Source organism: Papio anubis, chromosome 2 (genome assembly GCF_008728515.1).
Source record: "Papio anubis isolate 15944 chromosome 2, Panubis1.0, whole genome shotgun sequence".
NCBI lineage: Eukaryota > Metazoa > Chordata > Mammalia > Primates > Cercopithecidae > Papio > Papio anubis.
The window spans coordinates 45,659,866-45,683,130 of NC_044977.1; the positions used below are offsets into that span (position 1 = coordinate 45,659,866).

At 49.4% G+C, this 23,265-nt stretch overlaps 1 protein-coding gene and 1 long non-coding RNA gene across 3 annotated transcripts in view; one reads left to right on the forward strand and one right to left on the reverse strand.

Moving 5' to 3' along the window:
• ALDH1L1 (aldehyde dehydrogenase 1 family member L1) overlaps positions 1–23,265 on the reverse strand; it is an 81,996-nt gene that overhangs the window by 16,530 nt on the left and 42,201 nt on the right. For both annotated transcript variants that reach the window (XM_031663059.1, XM_031663058.1), the window contains exons 10-16: positions 17,633–17,780; positions 16,594–16,713; positions 15,374–15,501; positions 11,175–11,325; positions 10,029–10,099; positions 5,410–5,515; positions 4,156–4,243 (exon numbers count right to left, since the gene is read on the reverse strand). In XM_031663059.1, the coding sequence (XP_031518919.1) occupies positions 4,156–4,243; positions 5,410–5,515; positions 10,029–10,099; positions 11,175–11,325; positions 15,374–15,501; positions 16,594–16,713; positions 17,633–17,780 (812 nt within the window). The remainder of the gene's footprint in view (positions 1–4,155; positions 4,244–5,409; positions 5,516–10,028; positions 10,100–11,174; positions 11,326–15,373; positions 15,502–16,593; positions 16,714–17,632; positions 17,781–23,265) is intronic.
• On the forward strand, positions 831–11,051 carry LOC110742530. The gene is made up of 3 exons (XR_002520304.2): positions 831–2,051; positions 5,688–5,829; positions 10,694–11,051. It is a non-coding gene; the product is annotated as an uncharacterized LOC110742530 (long non-coding RNA).

The window sequence follows — 23,265 nt, forward strand, 5'->3', positions numbered from 1 at the left end:
CCAAGATGTCTTTCAGAAAGTGGATGGATAAATAACTGATGTGAATCAGACAAGGGATATTATTCAGTGCTAAAAAGAAATGAGCTATTAAGTCACAAGAAGTCATGGAATAACCTCAAATGCATATCACTAAGTGAAAGAAGCCAAATGAAAAGTCTGCGTATGATTGCAATTACATGACATTCTGGAAAAGGCATAACGGTGGAGACAAGAAAAAGACCAGTGGTTGCCAGGGATTAGAGAGAGGAAGACATAAAAGATATAGCACAGAATATTCTTAGGGCAGTGAGACTACTCTGTGTTATACTCTAATGGTAGATGCAAGGCATTACACAGTTGTCAAAACCCATAGAATGTACAACCCAAGCGTGACCCCTAAGCTATGGACTTTGGGGGATAATGAGGTGTCAATGTAGGTCATTGATGGTAACAAACATACCCCTCTGATGCTGGATATTAGTAGTGGGGGCTGTGTCTGTGTTGGGGCAGGTAGTATATAGGGACTCTGTACTTTCTGCTCAATTTTGCTATCAACCTAAAACTGCTCTAAAATAAAGTCTATTTACTAGTAATAATAATAATAGTAACAAAAATAATAACACTTTCTTAGGCTATTTAAGAAATATTTCCAAAAAGGTATCATATATCAGACCACAGACTTTCTCCATTTTAGAAAACAGGATTTTTACAAGCTGCTATGTGTTGGACTGTGCCTCCCCCAACCACTCACTAGAAATTCATAGGTCACCATCCTAACCCCCAGCACCTCACAATGTGGCCTTATTTGGAGATGAAGTCAGTACAGGTAAAATTAGTTAGGATGACGTCACTGGGGTGGGCCCTGATCCAAAATGACTGGTGTTCTTATAAAAATGGGAGATTTGGGCATAGACACCACACCTTCAGAGAAATGCCATGTCAAGATGAAAGCACAGATCAGGATGATGCTTCTACAAGCTAGGAGGAGCCAAAGAAGAACTCTTCCCTAGAATTTAGATGGAGCATGGCCCTGCTAACACCTTCCATCCAGACTCGTAGCCTCCAGAGCTGTGAGGCGCTGCCTTGCAGTGGTTTATGCCACTCGATTTGCAGTGCTTGGTGACAGCAGCCCTGGCAAACTCACATACAGGCCATAGTCTCTGATCATGACATAATACAAGTAGAAATATAAGAACAGAATTTTAAATTTTAGACAAAAAACAACTTGGCAATTGTTTTAAAATCTCTTTTTACTTACTGTGTTAGAGAGAAGACCAAAACTACAACTATATGATATTTAACAATAATAAAAACATGAACACAACCTGCTCAAAAGGCATGAGGCAGGAGTGCATTTCTGGAAGGCCAGCTTGAGGAGCCCTGCGGTCAATTCCCCAGGGAAACCACTATCCTGGTGAAGATGATCTAAAAACAACCACTTAAACTCCCTGGAAATTTTTCTAAGGGCATACAACAAATGGAAAAACATTCTTCAAGAAAATCCGACTCTCAGTACGGGCAGGGAAAGTCTGCGACACTGAAGGCACAGTCTGCTCCCTCCCCTTGAGGGAAGCTCCACTCCACGCAGGTGTGGCCAGGAAGGCAGCGCTCCTTTCCCTCTCAGCTCCCAGCGAAGGAAACTGGCATCCACCAGTGGGTGCAGGCCACCAAGGCCTCTCCTCTCCGCCAACTCTCAGTTGCAGAAGCTAAGTTCTTGGTGACTATGGCTAAGATGCTGTGGCCCCTTCCTCCACCCAGACAGCACTCATAAGGGGAAGAATCTACCCTAGGTGTGCCAGACGGAGAAGACAGCACATGACTGTATTCAAAGTGCAAGACAGAACAAGTGCAAAGAAGGAACAAGACTGTCAACCCAGAATCTTATGTCTAGCAATACTGTGTTTCAAAAAGTAGAGGCAAATAAGGATATTGCCAGATAAACAAAAACTGAGATAATCTGTTGTTAGCAGACCCACCTTATAGGAAATACTAAAAGAAGTTCTTCAAGCTAAAAGCAAGTGACTACAGACAGTAGTCAGAATCCACAGGAAAAAGCAAGGAGCACTGTAAAGGTAATTAGGTAATTATAAAAACAGTATCAATGCATATTTTATTTGCTTTCTTCTCTTAACTGATTTAAAAAGCAGTTGTATAAAATGATTATATATGTAATAGTATAATTGTGGGGTAACAAATAGAAATGTAATATATTGGACAATAAAAGCAGAAAGGAAGTAGATGAGAATAAAACTTAAATGGAGTAAGGTAATGACACCAGATAGCAGTTCAAGTCCATAGGACCAGCTGAAGAGGACCAGAACTTGTGAGTCAGATAACATAGACTCTGCACATAGGGACTTGTTCTCCTTTCTTTTCTCAACTTCTTTAGTAGATGTAAAATTATATAAAGTAATATATGTAGCAATGTATTACTGGGTTTGCAACATATATAGATGTTCTATGTGTACAAAAATACGTGATCCTGGCACAAACAGGGAGAAGATAATAGGCCCATCCAGAAGTAACATTTGTACATTTCACTGGGATTAAGTTCGTATAAATCTGAAGTTGATTTTGATAAGTATGTGATAAGTCCTAGAATAACCACTAAGAAAATAACTACAAATGTATGCTGAAAATAATTATTGAAAGCATTAAAATGTTATGCTCGGAAATATTCACTTAATGCAAACGAAAGTAGTACAGCAGGAGAAACAGAGGGAAAAAAGACAGCAGACTCATAGAAAATGAAAAGTAAAACGGTAAACCCACTGTATCAATATTAACATTAATGTAAAGTCTCCAGTCAAAGGCAGAGATTATGAGACTGGATAAAAAACAAGATCCAACTATATGTTATATATGGCACATTTTAGATTCAAAACTATGAACGGGTTGAAAGTAAAAGAATGTAAAAATATATATCATGTCAACAGCAACCATTTGAAAGCTAGTGTGGTAACACTTATAACAGACAGAACTGACTTTAACACAAAAACTATCATGAAACATAAATGGGGCATTTATAATGATAAAAGTGTCAGTCACAAGGTGTGAGGTATAATCAAACCTTTTTTTTTTTTCGAGACAGAGTCTCGCTCTGTCACCCAGGCTGAAGTACAGTGGCACGATCTCAGATCACTGCAAACTCTACCTCCCAGGTTCAAGTGATTCTCATGCCTCAGCCTCCAGAGTAGCGGAGGTTACAAGCGCCTGCCACCATGCCCAGCTAATTTTTGTATTTTTAATAGAGACGGGGTTTCACCATGTTGGCCAGGCTGGTCTTGAATTCCTGACCTCAGGTGATCCACCCATCTCGGCCTCCCAAAGTGCTGGGATTACAGGCGTGAGCCACTGTGCCTGGTCATCACCAAAACTTTTTCAAATGCTTTCCTTATCTGAACCAGAAAAAAATTAATGAACTAAATTTTCAACCCAAAAAGCTACAAAAGAAAAAAAATAGAAGAACCACTCAGGAGAACACAGAAGAGAACAATAAAAGCAGGGGGAAACTAGAAAAATAGCAATGGAAAAGGTAAGGAAATCGAGGAACTGTATTTGATTTTTTTAGGGTGGAGGATGGAGACAAGCAATAACTTTTCACCAATTTAATCAACTTAAAAAGATAGAGAAAAAGGAAAAATATAAAGAATGTATTATAACAATCAAAAGGAAAATCCAAAAAGGAGATAAAAATTATGAGAGATTATTATATACAACTTCATGCTAATACATTTAAAATCTGCATAAGAAGGGACTTTTCCATAAACCAGACCACTAAACACAACAGAAACTTAAAAAGTAATTCATGTATGACCTCCCTAAATGCTCTAAGCCTGAAATGTTCTACAGAAAAATTCTCTCAAACTTCCAAGGGCAGATAACTCCCAAGTAACAACTTTACTCCAGGGCGCGCAGACACACACATACACACACATACACACACACACACACACACTCACACAATGGAACACATTCAGCTGTGGCATCTGAAGACCCTTCCAGAGTGCAGGCGCTCTCCCCCATGGGAGCAGCCTCCTTTGCCACAGGCTGGCCCCCGCCTGAGCTCTCCCCAGGCTGCTCTGCCCTCATGCCCCTATCCAGTAGGGCCTGCTCTACCCAATGGCATCTCCAGCTGCTGGAAGCCCTAGCCCTGCCCCTGACCATGGCTCTTACCAGATCCTGGAAGGACGTTGACCACACCTTTGGGAATGCCAGCCTTCAATGTCAGCTCTGCAAACTTCAAGGCAGTGAGTGGGGTCACCTGGGTGTGGGGCCAGGAAAGGAGACTGGGTAAGCAGGTTTTTGAAAGTGGGGCTCTGCCTTCCCTCCCTGCCTTCCTCTCCCAGCAGCCCAGCAGTAAGCAGGGAGGAGTAGCTGCAGACTGTGGCACCAGGAAGACCCCAGGAAAGCCACCAGAGGGGGCCCTGCCCGCCCAGCCGGCATGCCCACAGCACCAGCTGGGAATCAGGGTGGGCCAACCTCTGGTGCCCTAGCTTCTCCTCCTGGCAGGGCTCCAGCCCCCGGCCAGGCCTGGGTTCCCTTCTGCACAGCATAAGTTTCTAAAGCCAGAGGTTAAGGTCTCCTCAGAGGGTTGCTGTGATGCTTAAATAAGCAAATGTATGTAAATTACTATCTAATTTGTGATACATGTTGAAATGCTTGAGGCATGCCTGACTCAGGGTAAATACTATCAATGTCAGCCATCATTATTGTTTTTCATTACATCAATGCTCTTGCTGTGAAATTACCCCAAAGAAGCTGGCAAGTGTGTGCCCTCCTGGGCACACCATCCCTGCCATGTCATGCACCATCCTGGGAGGCAGGCAGCGGGCAGGCTGTCATTGCCAATGTACAGATGAAGAAACTGAGGCTCACTGGCGGTGTCCTCACTTCCAAGGACCTTCCCAGCATGCCTGGGTGACCCTTGACATCCCGCCTCTACTCCCCCACCTACACCTCTCAGACACCACACTGCATAGCTTCTCTGTGCAGGGATGGGGGCCACGAATCCCACCGCTCACCTCGCTTCCCTCCAGGACTTTTGGTCTCAAAAGCCACATAAGAGACATGGCACCATCTTTAGGGATAGACTACTCAGGCTGTCTTAGAGCATGGGGCCTGGTTTCTGCCCCGTGAATCCAGGGTGCAGAAATCCCTGCCTCTGCTCACCCGAACAGCTGCAAGTTCCAGCACAGCCAGCTGGCCTCAAGCAGCCGTGGCTGCAAAAGAGTCTGCTTTGGAGAGTTCTGCCTGCCACGTACACCTCTGCCCACTGAGAGCAGGGCCATGGAGAGCAGCTGGCATTAGCAGGACCCTTTGTCCAGTGCCCCTGTGGCCAAGAGAGGCCCTTCCCTTCCTCCCTTACTGAGTTGGTTCCTGGTCCTCTCTGTGGCCCGCAGGCCCTGTCTGGAGTGAGCCCACGCTCACCTGAGCTGGCTTGATCACCACTGTGTTCCCGGCAGCCAGGCAGGCAGCTGTCTTCCAGGACAGCATCATCAGGGGATAGTTCCAGGGGATGATGATGCCACAAACCCTGCCACACAAAAGAGGTTGGCCTTTGTCCCTCTTCACCACCAGGCCCACAGTGACCTGCCAGTTCCCTCCCCCTCACCCAGGGCCTGACATCCACGCTCAAAACCAGGCTTCCTGATGAGACACTCAAGGTCCCTCTGACAGGCAGCTCACGCCTGCTCTTTCTGTCCTAGATGCTACATTAAGAATTGGTCTGGCAGCAGCCCCTCTTCCTAGCAGGGCAGGATGGCATGGGACACTGGACCGTTTCTGATGGAAGCTGTGGAACTGTCTGGGGCACAGGCAATGAGAGAGGGTGATGGCGAGCAGGCACAGGTGAGGACACAAGCCAGGGGGACCTAAAGAGGGTCAGGGGTCACCAGGGGTGGGTGAGGAGGGCCCGGAGAGGGTCCTCCAGAGTGTGAAGCCAGGTGTCAGTCCTCAAGAAGAGAAGACAGAGTGGGCAAGCCAGCACTGATGACTTCAGGGTGCTCTGTGTGAAGCCATGGTGCCCAGTGTCAGCACCACCCTGGGTTCCAGAGCGAGCCTCTGGCTGGACACAGGTATTTCACACTCAGAGCACCGTGGGCACTGGGGAGGCCGCAGAGTCCCAGGGACCAGCTGGCACACTGGCCGGGTATGAATCCTGCATGGCCCTGCCTTCGCCCCATACAGCACCACTCTGGGTGAATGCTGGACAGTTAGATGAGGACATCCACACAGAGCCCCGCAGACCACGGGCCGTGCTGTCACCACCCCACCACCATCACAGGGTGTTTCCCCAAAAGACAGCTGCTTAGTCAGACCCAGATGGTGGGCAGGACCCACGTGAGGCATCATGGGGGAGCAGCGGGGGGCACTGAGAGGGTAGGGGAGCCACCCCACACCCCACACGCACCCAGGAGATTGGGAGCACAGCACGGGCTGCTGAGTGTTCCCAGGGAGCAGGGTGAGGCCATTGGTTACACTGAAGGGGGCTGAGGGGAGCTCGGAAAAGAAAACACATCAGAAAAGCCCCACAGTTATGCGCTGAATTGTGCCCCCACTCCCCAATTCGTATGCTGAAGCCATAATCTCCAGAGTCTAAGGGCATGCCCTTGCTTGGAGACCAGATGGCTGCGTTGTAATTAATTAGCATGTGGTATCACCGGGGTGGGTGGGCCCCCAATCCAGCTGGAATGCTGTCCTCATACAAAGAACACCACATGGAGAGACAGACTCTCACAGTGGGAATGCCAAGAGGGCATGAGGCAGAGATGGGGGCTCCCTGCAAGCCAAGGAAGGCCAGAGGTCGCCAGCAGCCACCAGAGGCCAGGAGAGAGGTCAGGACAGACTCTCACAGCCCTCGTGTGGAACCAGCTCTGCCCACATCTGACCTCAGACTTCCAGCTCCCGGAATCATGAGACAAGTTTCCGTTGATTAAGCCCTGGATTCGTGGTCCCTTCTACAGCAGCCAGAGCTGACTCCCACACTCACTGGTTAGGGGAAAGGCCAAACCCTGGAACCGGAGTGTGCAGAGCCGGCCCTGGCACAGGGTCAAAGGAGCAGGGCTGCGGGACCCAGGTCTAGGTGAATCCTCCCTGCCCAGTTGCTGTGAGAACCGACCTTCATTGGCCTTACTGCCTCTGATTCCTAGTGGCCTTTCTTAGTGGGAGACTGAGTGGACTGAGTGGACAACCACCCCGTGGGTCTTAGGACTGTCCCTCCCTCCCTTGGGGCCATTCTCCTGCTGTGCACCCCTGAGCCTGTCCCTCCTCTGCCCTCTGATGCTCCTGGGGAGCTGCGTGGATGGTGAGGGTGGAGGGTGGAGTTCCTTCTCTCTCTTGGGAGCATGGGGCCTGGGCAGGGGACACCAAGCAAGCTTTCTTGGTGTCCCCAAGAAACGCTGATCACTAGGGATCTCCAGCGGCTGTTGGGCCAGGATGCGGCTGAGGACATGAGGGGACAGGGCTCCCCATGAGGCAGCTACAGCCTCACTGCTGGGTTTGCTGTGGCACTGGCCAGGGGAGGAGATGGGCAGCCCCTCACCCTGGCCAGGCCCTCCTTTGGCACCGCGTGCAGGCCCAGTGAGGGTGGACCCAGGGCTGGGGCTCTCTAGGTCCGGTCACTCAGTCATTCTGCACTATGTATGGGACCCTGCAGGTGTGCTGGGATGATGACAGGCATGGGCATAGGGCAGCATCAGTCTGAATAGTCACACAGATAATAAAATGGGGTTATAGATTAGAGAGGGCAGGCTGGGAGCAGAGGTCTCGGGGATGCATCACAGATGAGAGCTGGAGGACAGCTGGTGAGGGCTGGAGGTGGGACACAGGTGCAAGTGCTCAGCGGCGCACGAGTGTGGAGGGCCCAGGATGTGCGAGGCCAGCACAGCCAACCACAGTGGACTGGGGAGGGGGCCAGGATACCAGGCCCGGATTGCAAGGTCAATCGAGGAGTTTGATTCCATGTCAAGGGCACTGGGAAGCCACCAGAGGATTCCGAGTGGATCTGTGACAATCTCTTGTGAATTTCCTAATACGAACATCCGAAAGAGCTGGACTCTGCTCCTTCTCAGAACCACATACAGAATTCTCCTCTTAGCCCCATCACCCAGGAGGCCCGGCCCTGCATGGCTTCCTCATCTAGCCCTCCTAACTCCTTCACAGCACACCATGCCCTGGACACCTGACACTCACCCATCAAAACAACTCAGTGAGGACAGGGCTGTTTTATTACCATTTGACAGTTGGGGAGACTGAGTACAGACAGGCTGGGAGCTTGCCCTAGAAAGGGGAGGAGCTGGGATTCCAACCTTGGGTTCCAGCTCCAGAACATTCCCACTGAGGCGAGGTCCCCTGTGAAGGTGGGGAGGGGTGAAGCCCAGAGGTCCTGGTGGCCTCCCTGCCAGGCAGAGACCATTAGTTCCAGAATCACAGCCTGCCAGGTGCGTGGTCAGCAGTGGCCCTGCCTGCCTGCCTTTGGGCGAGCCCTGGTCTGTGTGAGCTGCTTGTACCAGGCCCCAGGGCAGGATGTGTTCACACTGGGGTGCTGACCGGGTGCTCAGAGTCCCAGGTCCAAGGCCAGACTCACAGGGTGACACAGGGATGCTTCTGGGTGACAGTGTCTGTTTCCTCCTCAGTCTGATGGGGGTGGACACCCCCCAACCCCATGCTGGCAGCTGAGAGGGTGGGCAGCCTCACAGACCCAAGTGTGGCTCTGACCTGTGGCCCCAGGTGGGCCATGACCCACTCTGCCCAGCCCAGCCCCTCTCAAAGCACGACAAAGGTCTCTGACCACTGCCCCATAGCAGGGTTTCTCGGTCTCCACACCACTGACATTTGGGGTGGGGCAGTTCTTTGTTGGGGGGGGGTGTCCTGTATCACCTCCTCTGTTGGGACAACCAAAATCATGTGCAGACATTGCCTGATGTCCTCTGTGGGGACCCTGGAGGCGATGCCTCCACCTGCAGCCTGGCTCCGCTCTGGGGCTCTGGAGTGAGAGGTTTCCTGGTCCACAGCCCACTTTCCCACAGGAGCCTCCTCCAGCCTGTGCCTGAGGACTTGATTGTTCATCTGCATGAGCTGGCAGTGACACAGGGACATTGGAGCATGTTCTCCTTGCAAACACTCTCACATTCAGGTGGAGCTGAGGGGCCTTTGGCCATGTCCACAGCTGTGAGGTCCCCTACCCTGTAAGGGGCACAGAGCAGGCAGGAATGACTGTGGTGCTGATGCCAGCTGGGCCCTGCTCCCGGGTCACCCTGGCCAGGCCCTCCTCTGGCACCATGTGCAGGCGCAGTGAGGGTGGACCCAGGGCTGGGGCTCTCTAGGTCCAGTTGCATGCGTGTTCCCAGCGCAAATCATGGATCAGGGCTGCGCCAGCACCTGCCACTCTGGTGTTTGCTGTCACCAGCCAAGCACAGTGGCCATGCACTCTTGGGTGAGCCTCCTCAGGCACGCATGTGAGTGACTCTCACCAGGACTGGGGCCAAATCAGGACGTATGGCCTCGAGTGGTCACTTCCCAGTTTCCACTGGCAGGGTAAACCCAGAACCCTGTGGCTGTGTTCCAAGCCTTTCTCCCCACTCCTGCCCTGGGGCCAGTGGGTGGCGAGATGAGGTGCCTCACACCAGGTTCATTTCCCGGTGCCTACATGCTTGGCGTCCGGCGGGGTCTGCACTCCTCCTGCTGAGCGGCTCTCATCCTCTGACTGTTCCTCCTTTGTTCTATGCTTCCTGTTCCTCAGTGCTGTGCAGGAGTTCCTCATCTTTATGAACACTGACCACCATTCCCATTTTGGACATTTTTTGGGTTTACTCTTGTTTCCCACCCTTGGACCAGACTGATCCAGTGTTACTGGGGGATTAAATACAATTGTCCTCAAGTCCTTACAACAATGCCTGGTATGGAGCAGGTGCTCTAGAAGCACATGGATGGCTGTTTGATAAACATACACACAGGGTGCTGTGAGCTCCCGCAGGCTGTGTGCTATAGCCCCGTGTACTTCGTGGAAAGCACCGCGAGGCTGCACCTCGCCCTGGGCAGGGACTCACCCGACAGGCTCCTTCCTGGTCAAGGTCAAGTTGCGGTTGGGTCTGGCCTGGTTGATGGGGATGGTGGAGCCCTGGAAGAGGAACGGGGCAGTCACCCAGGGGCCCAGGGTCCGCACCCCTTCCCCTCTGGGCGACCAGTCTCCCCCAGTGGCTCCAGGAGGAAGTCAAAGCCACCAGCTTAGGTGTGACCTGAGGCTTGAGAGACAAGCAGGAGGGCAGCCGGAGGGGCAAGGTGTTTGCTCCACCCTGAGCCTGGCAGGCAGAGCCTTTGGGTGGAAACTGGTCCTGGTACCAGCAAAGCCTCTAGCTTTGGCATTGGAGAAAGAAAGGGTGAGGGTGGGGGCGTTGCCGGGTGCCCCCCTCCCTGCAGCTCTAAGCAGTTGAGCCTGTGTAGGAGGCCCAGGCCCGGGGCCAGCTGCAGCCAGAAGCTACACGGCAGCAGAGTGGGGGTGGTAACCAAGCAGCCCACCTCCCTTGTCGCTGTCATGCCCTGGTGGAGAGGAGGAACCATGGAGCCCAGATCTGGCAGAGGTGAGTCTGCAGGGGTGAGTCTCCCCAGGGAGCCTCTACAAATGGCCCTCAGGTTCCACAACTGATGGCAGGGGCCTGAAGATATGGTGAGCACTCCCTCCTGTGATGGTGTTGACTGTCCCTGTTGACCTTAGGGCAGGGACATGGTGCCCATGAACCCAGAATAACTGCAGAAGCCCCCAGCAAAGCAGGCAGAAGAGAGTGCCACAGGGATCCCAAGCCTGACAGTGACCTGCTGCCGCTGGGAGATAGAGTGCCTTGGGCAGGGACCTGAAGCCAGGAAGGACCTGCACCCTCAGCCCTGCAACCACATGGAACTGAACTCTATCAACACCAGAACTCTCCCGGATATAGGTTCTGCCCCAGAGCCTCCAGATAAGGCCCAGTCCAGCCAGCGCCTTAGCTTTGGCCTTGTGAGACCTCAGCATGGAACCCAGCCCAGCCTTCCTGGAATTCCCACCAGCAGAACCACAAGCTAATAAACAGGTGTTGTTCCAAGCCACCAGCTGTGGTCATTTGCTGTGCAGCATGCAGACTACTGTGCTGCCCTCGGAGTTCCCCTATACGGCTGGGCCAGTCTGTGTGTGCTCACACTGGTGGGAGCCTGGGCCCCACCTGGATCTTGTCGCACCAGCCGGCAAAGTAGCGGAAGGTCTGGATGGACATGCCCACGTGGGTCTTCAGGGCCAGCGTGTAGACGGCACCCGCATCCAGGGCCTCAATGGTGGCCAGCTCCTCCTGGTGCTGCTCCATGAGATCTGCCAACCTGGCCAGGGTGAGGGGAGGCGGGAGGTGGGCTCAGGCCTGGCACGGCCTCGTCTGCCCTCACAAGCCCTTCTTCAAGGAGCTGGGGCCCTGCCCTCCACCCCAGATCTGCCACTCTCAGATGTGAGGACCTCTGTTTCTGATCCATGCAATGGGCCAGCACCATTTACTCCACTGGGTGGCTGTGAGGATGACACCCTCTGTCCCTCTCTCCTTTCCTTGCTCTTCCCTCCCTTCCTTCCTGAAATATCTGTGGATCCACTACTTTATCCTGTTCCTCTGAAATTACCCTACAGAGGCATTCACTTACTTGCTGCAGACAGCAAAGGGGTTATGGCCCAAGAGGACGCCCTTCCTGTCTTCAGAAAGCTTGAACCAGGAGAAAGCCCGTCTGCCTTTCCAGCACCAATAAACCAAGGTGGTGGGGGCGTGCTCCTGAGGCTGGCGTCTCCAGAGGTGGAGAGGTGGCCCTAGCCCCATCACAGGAGGACTGACTAGGGAGCAACGGCGGGGCTGGCGCTTTTACACAGACCGGCTCCAGTCTGAGCATGCCAAGGTCGGGTTGCCGTCCCTTGATTCTGATGGATGTGCAGCTCTGGGCAGCCTGGGAGTTACGAGGGTGCCCCTCTCGTCCCCTAGGGGGAGGGTGGACAGGGAAAGTGGAGACCACAGGCCCAGAGCAAACTCAGCCTTGCAGACAGGGCAGCTCAGGCCCAGAGGCGAGTGTGGGATCAAAGCCTGCCAGCTGTTTCCCACACTGCTCCCCTCTGCACACAGGCACCACAAAGCCCACATGCACCCCAGGCCTGCTCCGGTCCTCGCCTGCCTCCACCCACCAGGACCGGTGGCAGCTGTCCCTGCCACTCAGGATGCATCTGCAACTCTGTGCCTGGCCGAGCAGCTCCCCGCCCTGTTTCCATTTCATTCTGGGGCCGCGAGAGCCGAGCCCCTCTGCCTCCCTCCTCCTCCTCACATCTGCCTCTTCCAGGTGCTCAGGTCAGTCAGGCCTCCGGCCTTGGGGCTTTTGGGGGGCTGTGTTGCACATCTGGACCCTCTTTCCACACTCCTGTTTCTCCTCCCAGCCTTCTGTACTTGCTTCAGACACGGACTCAAATGCCGTACCCTCTGGGAAGCCGACCCGAATCCCCACCCACGTTCTGACTGATCAGAGCTCCCTGTCACGTCCTCTGATAACCTCCTCTGCCTTTCTTCACTCCCCCACCACTACAGTTTGTAACAGACATTCACGTAGATGATAATTTCATCACAATTTGCCTGCCCACCGGAATCCAGGCTCCAGGAGGCACGGCATTATCTAGTTCCCTGCTCTCTGCAGCGCCCAGCTCCAGCACAGCACGGGGCACGCGGGAAGCATGTGCCCAGTTTTGCTGGGCTAGTTTTATGCTAGTTTTATGCAGCTCAGGTTTGCTGCATAAAACTAACTGAGTGAGGCCACCCTGGGCAAGAAGAGCCCATGTGTAAATCGGTTTCTGAGAAAAACCGATTGGTACGGAAAAAAGTAGAAACACCATCTAGCGGCCATTAGAGGACTGGGCTCCCCAGCTGCGAGGACAGAGGAGCTGCCTCTTTGTTATATAAATGAGACACATTTGCTCCAAAGCCTGCTGGCACCAAACTCAAATTTTCCCACTCCCAGTTAGGCTTAAAGTAGCCCAAACAGGTATGTTTTTAGCCATTTAGGGCCTGCTGCTTTGCACACCCGGAGGAACTTCAAGTAGCAGCTGTTGCCCATTGATAAAACAGGGCCTTGTGGTGATAAGGTGAAAGCTGCTACTGCCCTTAGCAGCCCTCAGACCCAGAGGCTCCCGCTGCATCATTCTGTGTTGTCACCTGGACATGGAAGCCCACATGGCAGCCTCAGGACAGTCTCACTGCTCATCTTCCGCAATCCTGCCCAACCCGCAGCCTACTAAAGCTTGTGGTATGCCATGCCTCCCGTGCTCACATCCTTCTCCTTCATCAGCCCCAATCCCTTTAATCCCCCACATTTCTAGACAATTCCACCTGTGTATGACATGGCTGTGTCATCAATCCAGTTCCCAGGACACTCTTTCTAAAGTAGCCATCACCCGAGTGCACTATTCGGGAAGCTCTGAGAGGCTGCCTTGCAGGACTATTCTATTGTCAGCTCAGTTAGGCTGCTGAATTGACACCCTGGCACCCATACTCCCCAGAGCCCGGTCCCTGGGTGCCAGGGTAGCAGTGCAGGAGAAGTGAAGCTGCCGCCATCTCCCTCTGAAGGTCTGCAGGGCAGATGCAGGGGTGCCCAGCAGGCTCAGCCAGCCCTACTGACCACCAGCAGCCTGGACCACCGTCAGATTCTCGACCATGGACCACAGTGGTATCTGGGCAGAGCCAGCAGCTCCCCATGGTCTTTCCCAAGAGCTCTTTGTGACCCCACTTGGCAGTTGGATACAGCTGCTCCTACTCCCTGGAGGTTCTATCCTGTCCACCAGGAATTCAGGGGACTGCCTAGGAACCTTGTCTAACTCTCCCTCTGGATCCTTCTTCCCAGCTTCCACAATTGTGTAATGTCTGATCCCTGCAGTGAATTTCGTGTTCCCTAACACCAACGGTGGTCCCGCCACCCTGACAGGGTGCTCTGCGGCCATTTATCTGGGAGCTCCTGTTCTGCCCCCTCCAGGACACCTAGACCCAGCCTCTGTTGTGCTGAGCTGAGGCAGAACCAGTAATGGACACTCCCAGGTCTGCACGGGGCCTGAGAGTTTGCACAGGGCAGGAACGGGTCCACTTACAGCTGCCCAGGGTGCCCCCCTCACTGTCATTGTGGGTGAGTAGGATCTCTTATGACACAAACCACCAGATGGCAGCAGAGGCCCAGGGAGGGACCCCACGTGCGCTGTTGGCCACGCAGTCCACTAAAAGCATGCGGGGCCCAGGCCAGAAGTTCTCCCACCACCTGGCGTGCCTGTTTCACAGCTCTGCCTGACCTCCAGGAGCTCTAGGGACTGCTTGGCATGACCAGTGCCTTTCTAGAATTGAGGGGCTTGCAAACGGGGCTGGAACCTACGAAAATCTGGGCATGCCTGGCTCCCACAGCCCTCCCCGCCCCAACCTTAACCTCCATTAGGTTTTGCAAACCATGTTCTTGCAACTCTTCTCTCTCGTTTCCTGCTGCTGGGCTGTCCCGGCTCTTATGGCCTCTGGAGTATACTAGAAACAGAAGCCATTCTGACTGCAAGGCCAAGGCAGGGTCTCTCCTGCCAGGTGAGAAGCCTCACTGGGACCACGCCATAACCCGGCTTCACATCCCTAGAGGTTCCCAGGACCTCAGGAAAGAGCCAGGCCCCGAGACGCCTGTGCTCTCGGCTCATCTGGCCGCACCCTCCCTTCTTCCAGGAACATCACCCCACCTCTGTGAGGGTGACTGCTCCTTCCCGCCAGGCCCTGTGGTTCCAGGGGCGCAGCACCTCTCTTCCGAGCCTCCCTCTCACTCTGTGGTCATAAGCTAAAGTCATCATAAGTCCTTTTGCCTATGATGTCTGAACTGGAACTAAAGAGAGAAGGCCCCTTTCTCTCTGGCTTAATTTTTTTTTTTTTTTAAATAAAGAAAATGTGAGACCTGTAGATTCCAGCAGTCAGAGCCAGGCTGAGCAAGCAGAGACCAGGCCAGCCCCTCTCTGGCCCTTGCTGTCTTCTGCGTGCAGGAGCTAAGTCCCCTCCAGCCCAGGCTGGCGAGGGAAGTGCTTTGCCTGCCTCAGAGGCCCACTCTGTGCCTACTTTGGAAGCAGCCCTTGGCTTCCGCACCTCCTCACCTCCAGCAGGCACCTCCCGAGGCCACTCTTCTGAAATGCCTCCTGTTTCTCCCATCCCTTCCTCTGAGAAGCCTTTTCTGAGCCTCAGGCAAGGAGCCCCAGCCTGGTCTATCTGATGGCCTCGGTCCCATGGCCTCCCCAGGACCCAGCTCCTCCTGGCAGGTAAAGGGGCCTCTACAGAAAGGGCCCCCACTACCCCCTTCTCGGAAGCTGATGGTGGCAGTGGCTGGCAGGTGCATGTTGGGCTCCCACCTGTACAGCAGCCGGCCCCGGTCCCGTGCGCTGATCTTCCCCCACCGTCCATTCTCAAAGGCATCCTTGGCTGCGGCCACTGCCTTGTCGACGTCAGTGACTTGGGCCAGGGATACCCGGCAGATGACCTATAGTGGAAGCAAAGCCATGACCAGTTCTCTTTCAGCCAGTTGCACACAGACACCCCTGCCCGCCTCCCTGGCCTCCTCCTGGGGCCCCACTGAGGTGGCCCCCAGCCACATGGGCAGGTGTGGAGGTGAAGCATGGCCAAAGGGCAGCCCTGGGAGGGCTTATACAGGAAGGGAAGATGGGGGCCTGGGAGAGGACTGTTTGTGTGTCTACACCCCAGGGTCCTGACCCTGTTCCTGCTCTGAGTGTGCCATCCGTGCAGGTTCCCTCACCTCGGTGCCTGCTGGGTGTGGTGAGGGGAGCCAGTGGGGTTCTGGGGTGGGAGGGCAAAGCCATTGCCTCCTATCTGCCACTACAGACAGCCATGCCCCTTCTGCCAAGGCCCCATCCTCAGCCCCTCCTGATGCTCCATCCCAAGGGTACTGCACTGTCCTGCCTGTGTCCCTACCCCCTCCCTCTCCCTTTGCAGATGCGTCTTTCATTAACTCCCCTCAAATGACTCATGTTGAGTGTGCTCTCTGTCTTCTGCAAGGACTCAGCTGATTCTATAGGATGGACAGGATGGAAAAATATCAGTGTGCAGTCATAAGAGCAAGCCCGGCTTTGAAACCTGTGTTTCAGATATGCTCATGTGTGTATCTACCATAGGCGTGCTTTGGTTCATGATGCCACAAGGTCACAGTCAAGAGAGAGCGGCAAACACGGGACTCAAGTTGAGGAAGAATGTCCTAATGGTGGAGGGCTCAAGTATCAGACAAGGTAGTTCTCACACTGGGGCTACTGCTGAAGTGTGGAGGTGTGGCAGTGGCCTAATTTCTTCCTTGGGGTAGGAGGAATTCTGCTCCCAGTCTCTGAAGCAGGTGCAAGACCCTTCTGAGCCCTCCTGCCTCCCACTACCACCCTGCACCTCCTCTCTACTCCACTGCAGTAGGGTTGGTTGGAAATGAACTGGCATCCTTTCCCATCCCTCTCAAAGGCACACGTCCAAGCAGAGGCTCTCAGGGTCAGGACCCCGAGAGGCCAGTGGGGGCAGGGAAGGAAGGACAGGGAGGCTGGGGAATGTGGAGAAGGGGCGCTGGGCCTGCACTCACACTTCCATCGGTGGGATTGATGGTCTCATAGGTCTTGGCGCCATCGGCATCCACGAACGCCCCCCCGATGAACAGCTGGTGGGGCATGTGGAGGGTGCGCTTGTTCACTGCCATTTCCACCTGAAAGAAAGGCCCCACTGACAAGCACAAACCCACTGACAGGCACAGGAGGCATACACAGAGGACCACACAGCCACACACATGCACTGCCCAGGGGCCTCCTGGGGCTTCAGAGCTGCATGTGGGTAACAGCTGAGCAGGAGAGAGATGAAGGACAGGCTCTGAGGCCAGACTGCCTGGTGGGAGCCCTGCGCTTCCACCTACTCCTTGTGCCGCCTTGGGCTGGTTCCTCAGCCTCCTCAGGATGGGCTAAGAGGACTCTCAGACAGAAGAAATGCCAGTGGGTAGTGAGGCCCTTGGCAGCCCCCACCACTCACATCCCCGTGGATTGGCAATTTCTGCCTGAACGCAGGCACCTCTGGGATGCCATCCTCTTCCTGAAATCTGTTCATCAGTCATTTGTCCTCAATCCCAAGGACACTCTGGGGTCCACCTTGGCCCCCTGTACTTTCTTCACCCACTTTTGTTCCAATCTACCCGCCAAACTAACTACGCCAAAGCCCATTCTTATGGGAGTTGGCAGTCTACCAAGATAGCTCAGGGAAGATTTCTTAATTTCTTTAAAGAATAGATTTTCAATTACTGATCACACTTCCATACACACAAGTTGAATGTAAGGATTATTTGTTTCCTTACTGGGAACTAAAAGTCTCTTCTTAATATCTTGATCACATGCCTTGGGACTCAGAGTTTGGCCCATGTCCTGAGCATCAGACAGCAACATCCTCTGGGAGTTGGCCCCACTGTACTGACATCCCCCGGCTATCCTGGGTGCAGGGAGAGTGTGGGAAACTGAAGGGTGGGCTCCTGGGGCCCTGGCTTTCTGAATGCCCAGGTTTCCCCTCTTGTCTTATGTAGTCATAGATGCAGCTGCCTGAGGGCTCTGCAGGGCCTGCCGCAGGGAGGGCCCAGCACTCACGTAGTCAATGCTGCACTCGCCCTCCTCATCATCCCCTCGCAGCTTCCTCACTAACAGCTGGATGAAGTCCCCAAAGGTGGTTGCCATGTACACATCTTCATTTTCTAACTCCAGGCCATCACACAGCTCCTTCACTTCCTCCACCAGCCTGGAGGAAGGAGATGGAAAGATAGGGACACAGGAGGGGCTCGGCAGGCCTGCATCGCTAGCAGCAGGGGCAGTGGGGCCAAACACCCCAGAGAGGCTCCATCCCAGCACTACGGGGTAGCCATGAGCCCAGAACTGGGGAGAAGGGCTCAGGCTGTGGACTCGGATGGTCCTGCATTCAAATTCTCACTCCATTACTTTCTAATTTGTGACCTTGGGCAAATGACTAACTCCTCTAAGCCTTAATTTCTTCACCTGTAAAACAGAAATAATAATAGACTCTCTGCTATTTTGTGATGATTAAATACGATGACCCATCTAATAATAACAATAATTAGTAGATTAATAATAATCTCCAAAAAACCCTGTTAAAAGAATGAAAACATAAGCCACAGATTGGAAGAAAATGTTTCCACATCACATTATCTGATAAAGGACTTGTATTCAGAATATATACAGAACCCTCAAAACTCAATAGTAAGAAAGCAAACAACCTAATTAAAAATGAGCAAAAGATTGAACAGATGCCTCTCAAAAGGAGAAATATGGAATAAGGAAGGCAAATAAGAATATGACAAGACAATCAACATCATTAGGCACTGCGGAAATGCAAATTAAAACCACAGTAGAATATAGCTTCATATTTATTAGAATGTCTAAAATTTAAAAGCCTGACCATTCCCACTATTGGGAAGGATGTAGTACCCTGAGCAACTGGAGCTTGCACACACTGCTGGTGGGGATGTAAATAGTACTACCACTTTGGAAAGCAGTTTAGCAGTTTCTAAAGAATTAAACATACTTCCCACTTCACCCTTAAGTATTTATCCAAAAGAAATAAAAGCCTATCTCTAGACAGCAGATGGCAGAACAGGAAGCTCCAAAAATGTATCCCCTTACCTAAATAACCATGGAACTTACATGAATCAAACATGTTGGAACTCTGGGGTCTAGTCAAATGCTTTCAGCACCAAGGAGAAAGACTGGTGAAGAAGCTGGTAAATGTCAACCAATTTCAGTGAATTTCAGCCTCTCATAAGATATTGGTTGCCACCCCTCACCTCCCACCTCTGCCACAAAAAGTTGAAGCAGGGCTGGGTCATATTCCAGGCGCAGCTTGCTGAAGCCAGGGTGGGCAATAAGGACCTTGTCCTCTGACCATCAGCACTGTGTCCTGAGCACTGATACTCCTTTTGATTGCTGACAGGCTATCACAAAGGCTGGCAGTCACTGTTTCAACCCTCATAGGCTGAAGTAGCTTCCAGGAGATTATAAAACGCAATACTTTCCCTCCACTTTGGTAGCCAGACATTTATGGAAATCTTTGTCAGGTCACTGGCTGACTGCAGGAACAATGGAACAGAAAGTTCAGTGACAACACACAATAAGGAACACACCTTGCAAAAATAATTTGGAAAAGTCACAAACAGATGGTTCTAGCCCTCAACAAGGAAGATTCAATAATCCCTAATGAGTGGGAGAAATATATTTCCAGAATTACCACAACATAACACTCAAAATGTCCAGTTATGATCAAGAAAGATCTACAAAACATATGAAGAATTAGGAAAGAAGAGTCCATTCACAGGAACAAAAAAGAATTTGAAGAAGGTATCCACGAGGAAGATCAGATATTGGAACTATTGGTTAAAGACATTATGTCAAATGCCTTAAATATGTTCAATGAACTAAAGGAAATTATGGATGAAAAACTAAAGGAAATCAAGAAAATGATGTACAAACAAAATGAGAATAAAGTGACAGAAACTATAATAACAAGTCCAACAGAAACTCTTGGGCTGGCAAGTACAATAACTGAAACAAACAAACAAAAAACTCACTGAAGGGGTTTAACAGTAGTTTTGAGCAGGCTGAAGGAAAGATGAGCAAACTTGAAATTAATCAGTCTGAGAAGCAGAAAGAAAAAAGAGTGAAGAAAAATGAAAAGAGCCTGAAGGATTTATAGGATACCATGAAACATACCAACATACTCACAGGAGCTCCAGAGAGAAAAAGAGAAAAAGGTTTCTCTAAATATTTATTTGAAGAAATAATGGTCCCAAAGCTCCCAAACATGAGGAAAGAAATTAATATACACATCTAAGATGTACATTGAATGCAGTCCAAGCAGGATACACTCAGAGATCCACACCAAGGCACATTACACCTAGCTTGCTGAAATCCAGAGAAAAAGAAATAATTTGGAGAGTAGCAAGAGAGAAATGGCTTGTTATATAGAAGAGATCTTTGATAAGGTTAAAAACTGACTTCCAATAAAATACCTTTAAGGTCAGAAAGCAGTTGGATATTAAAAGTTCTGGGGGAAAATGGTAACCAAGAATTCTGTATCCATCAAAACTATCTTTCAAGAATGAAAGATAAATTAAGATCTAGTTCAACCATTGTGGAAAACAGTGTGGCAATTCCTCAAGGATCTAGAACTAGAAATACCATTTGACCCAGCCATCCCATTACTGGGGATATACCCAAAGGATTATAAGTCATGCTGCTATAAAGACACATGCACACGTATGTTTATTGCGGCACTATTCACAATAGCAAAGTCTTGGAATCAACTCAAATGTCCATCAGTGACAGACTGGATTAAGAAAATGTGGCACAAATACACCAAGGAATACTATTCAGCCATAAAAAAGGATGAGTTCGTGTCCTTTGTAGGGACATGGATGCAGCTGGAAACCATCATTCTCAGCAAACTATCGCAAGAACAGAAAACCAAATACCGCATGTTCTCACTCATAGGTGGGAACTGAACAATGAGATCACTTGGACACAGGAAGGGGAACATCACATACCCAGTCCTATTGTGGGGAGCGGGGAGGGTGGAAGGTATATTAGGAGATATACCTAACGTAAATGACGAGTTAATGGGTGCAGCACACCAACATGGCACATGTATACATATGTAACAAACCTGCATGTTGTGCACATGTACCCTAGAACTTAAAGTATAATAATAATAAAAAAAATATTTCTATAGAAACAAAAGCTGAAGAAATTCATTACCAGTAGACCTGCCCTAGAAGAAATGCTGAAAAGAGTCTTTCAGGTTGAGATAAAAGTATACACACAGTAAATTGATGACACAATTAAAAATAAAGAACACAGATAAAGGCCACTACATAGGTAAGTATGAAAGTCCATATTATCATATTTTATTGGGGTTGTAACTTCTCTCTTTTTCCTATATGACAATAGGCAAGTGTATAAAACAATAATTTTAAATATATATTAATGGATATACAATGTATAAAAATGTATACTGTGACAGTAATACTAAAAAGGGGAAAGAAAAGAGATGTATAGAATGAGAGTGTTTGTATACAATTGAAGCTGGGTTGATATTATTCAAACTACCTTGTTATAAATTTAAGATGTTAATTGTAATTCCCAAGTAACAACCCAGAAATAACTAAAAACATACAGTAAAAGAAACAAGGAAATCAAAGTGATACACTGCAAAAAAATTACCAAATACAAAAAAGAACAGTATAGAGAAACCGAGGAACAAAAAAATAGGACATGCAGAAAAAAAATGGCAGAAATAAATCTTTATTTATTAGTTAGCAGGTTAAATGTAAGTGGATTAAACTCTCCTGTTTAATCTATTTAAAGTTTAAACATGAGAAGGCACAAACTGGATGACTGGATATAACCCAGCATCCATACATATGCTACAAGAGAATCACTTAGATATAAGGATACAAAAGAGCTGGAAGTAAAAGGACAGAGAAAATATTCCATGCAAATAGTAACATAAAAGAGACTTTAAATCTAACAAATTTACAAGAGACAAAGAAGGACATTATATTGATACAAAGTTTGATGCTGCAAGAGGATATAATAATTATAAATTCATACACACCTAACACAGCCCTAAAATATATGAAGCAAAAATGGACATTTCTACAATAGTAGTTAGATACTTAGATGCCCAACTATCAAAAATGGATAGAACAACTCGAGGGAATAAGACACTTGAACACCACAAACCAGTCAGACACGTACAAAACACTGCTCAAGAAGAGCGGAGCACACATTCTTCTCAAGGGCACACAGAACATTCTTCAGGATAAATCATTTGTTAGGTTACACAATAAGTCTTAATACATGTAAAAATATTCAACTCTTACAAAATATCTTTTGTAATCAAAATGGAATGAGACTAGAAATCAATAACAGAAAGAAAACTGGAAAATCCACAAATATATGAAAATGAACTAGCACACTCTTAAACAATTAATGGGTCAAAGAAGAACACACGAGAGAAACTAGAAAATACCTTTAGTCAAAGGAAAATAAAAACACAACATACCAAAACTTATGAGATGCGGGAAAAGTAGTGCTAAGAAAGAGTTTACAGGTGTAAATACATACATCAGAAAAGAATAAAGTCTTCAAATCAGTAACCTACGTTGTACACCTTAAGGAACTAGATTAAAAAGCAATCTAAACCCAAAACTGTAAGAAGGAAGTAATAATAAAGATTAGAACAGAAATAAATGAAATAGAGACCAGAAAAACAATACAGAAAATAAGCAAAATCAAATTTTGTTTTCTTGAAAATATCAACAAAATTAACAAACCTTTAGCTGGACTGACCAAGACACAAAAAGTGAAGGCTCAAATTACTAGAATGAGAAATCAAAGGGAGACATTATACCAATCTTACAGAAATAAAAAGCATCATAAGAAAATATATGATAAATTATATGGCAACAGATTTGATAACTAGGTAAAGTGAACAAATTCCAAGAAACACACAATCTCCCAAAACTCACTCATGGTGAAATAGAAAATTTGAATAGATATGTAACTAGTAAGGAAACTGAATCAGTAATCAAAATCTTTCCAGTAAAGAAAAGCCCAGGGCTGAATGGTTTCACTGGTGAATTCTACCAAACATTAGAAGGGAAATTAACACCATTTTTTCTCAAATTCTTCCAAAAAAACTGAAAAGAGAACACCTCTTCAACTCCGTCCATAAGGCCAGCATTTACTCTGACACCAAAGCCAGACAAAGATACTATAGCAAAAGAAAACTACAGACCAATATTCCTTATGAAAACGGATGCAAAAGTCCTCAAGAAAATACTAGCAAACTGATTTCAGCAGCATTTTAAGAAGATTACATACCATGACCAAGTGGGATTAATTCTTGGAATGCAAGGTAGTTCACCTATGAAGATCAATCCATGTAGCACACCACATTAATGGAATGAAGAGAAAAACACATGGTCATCTCATTTAATACAGAAAAAGAATTTGACAAAATTCAATATCCTTTCATGATTAAAAAGCACTCAAAGTAATAGAAGGGAGTATCATCTATATAATAAAGGCCATATTTGAAAAACCCACAGCTAACATACTCACTGGTGAAAGATTGAAAGCTTTTCCCCTGAGATCAGCAGCAAAATGAGGATGCTTGCTTTCACCACTTCCATTCAATATAATATAGTAGT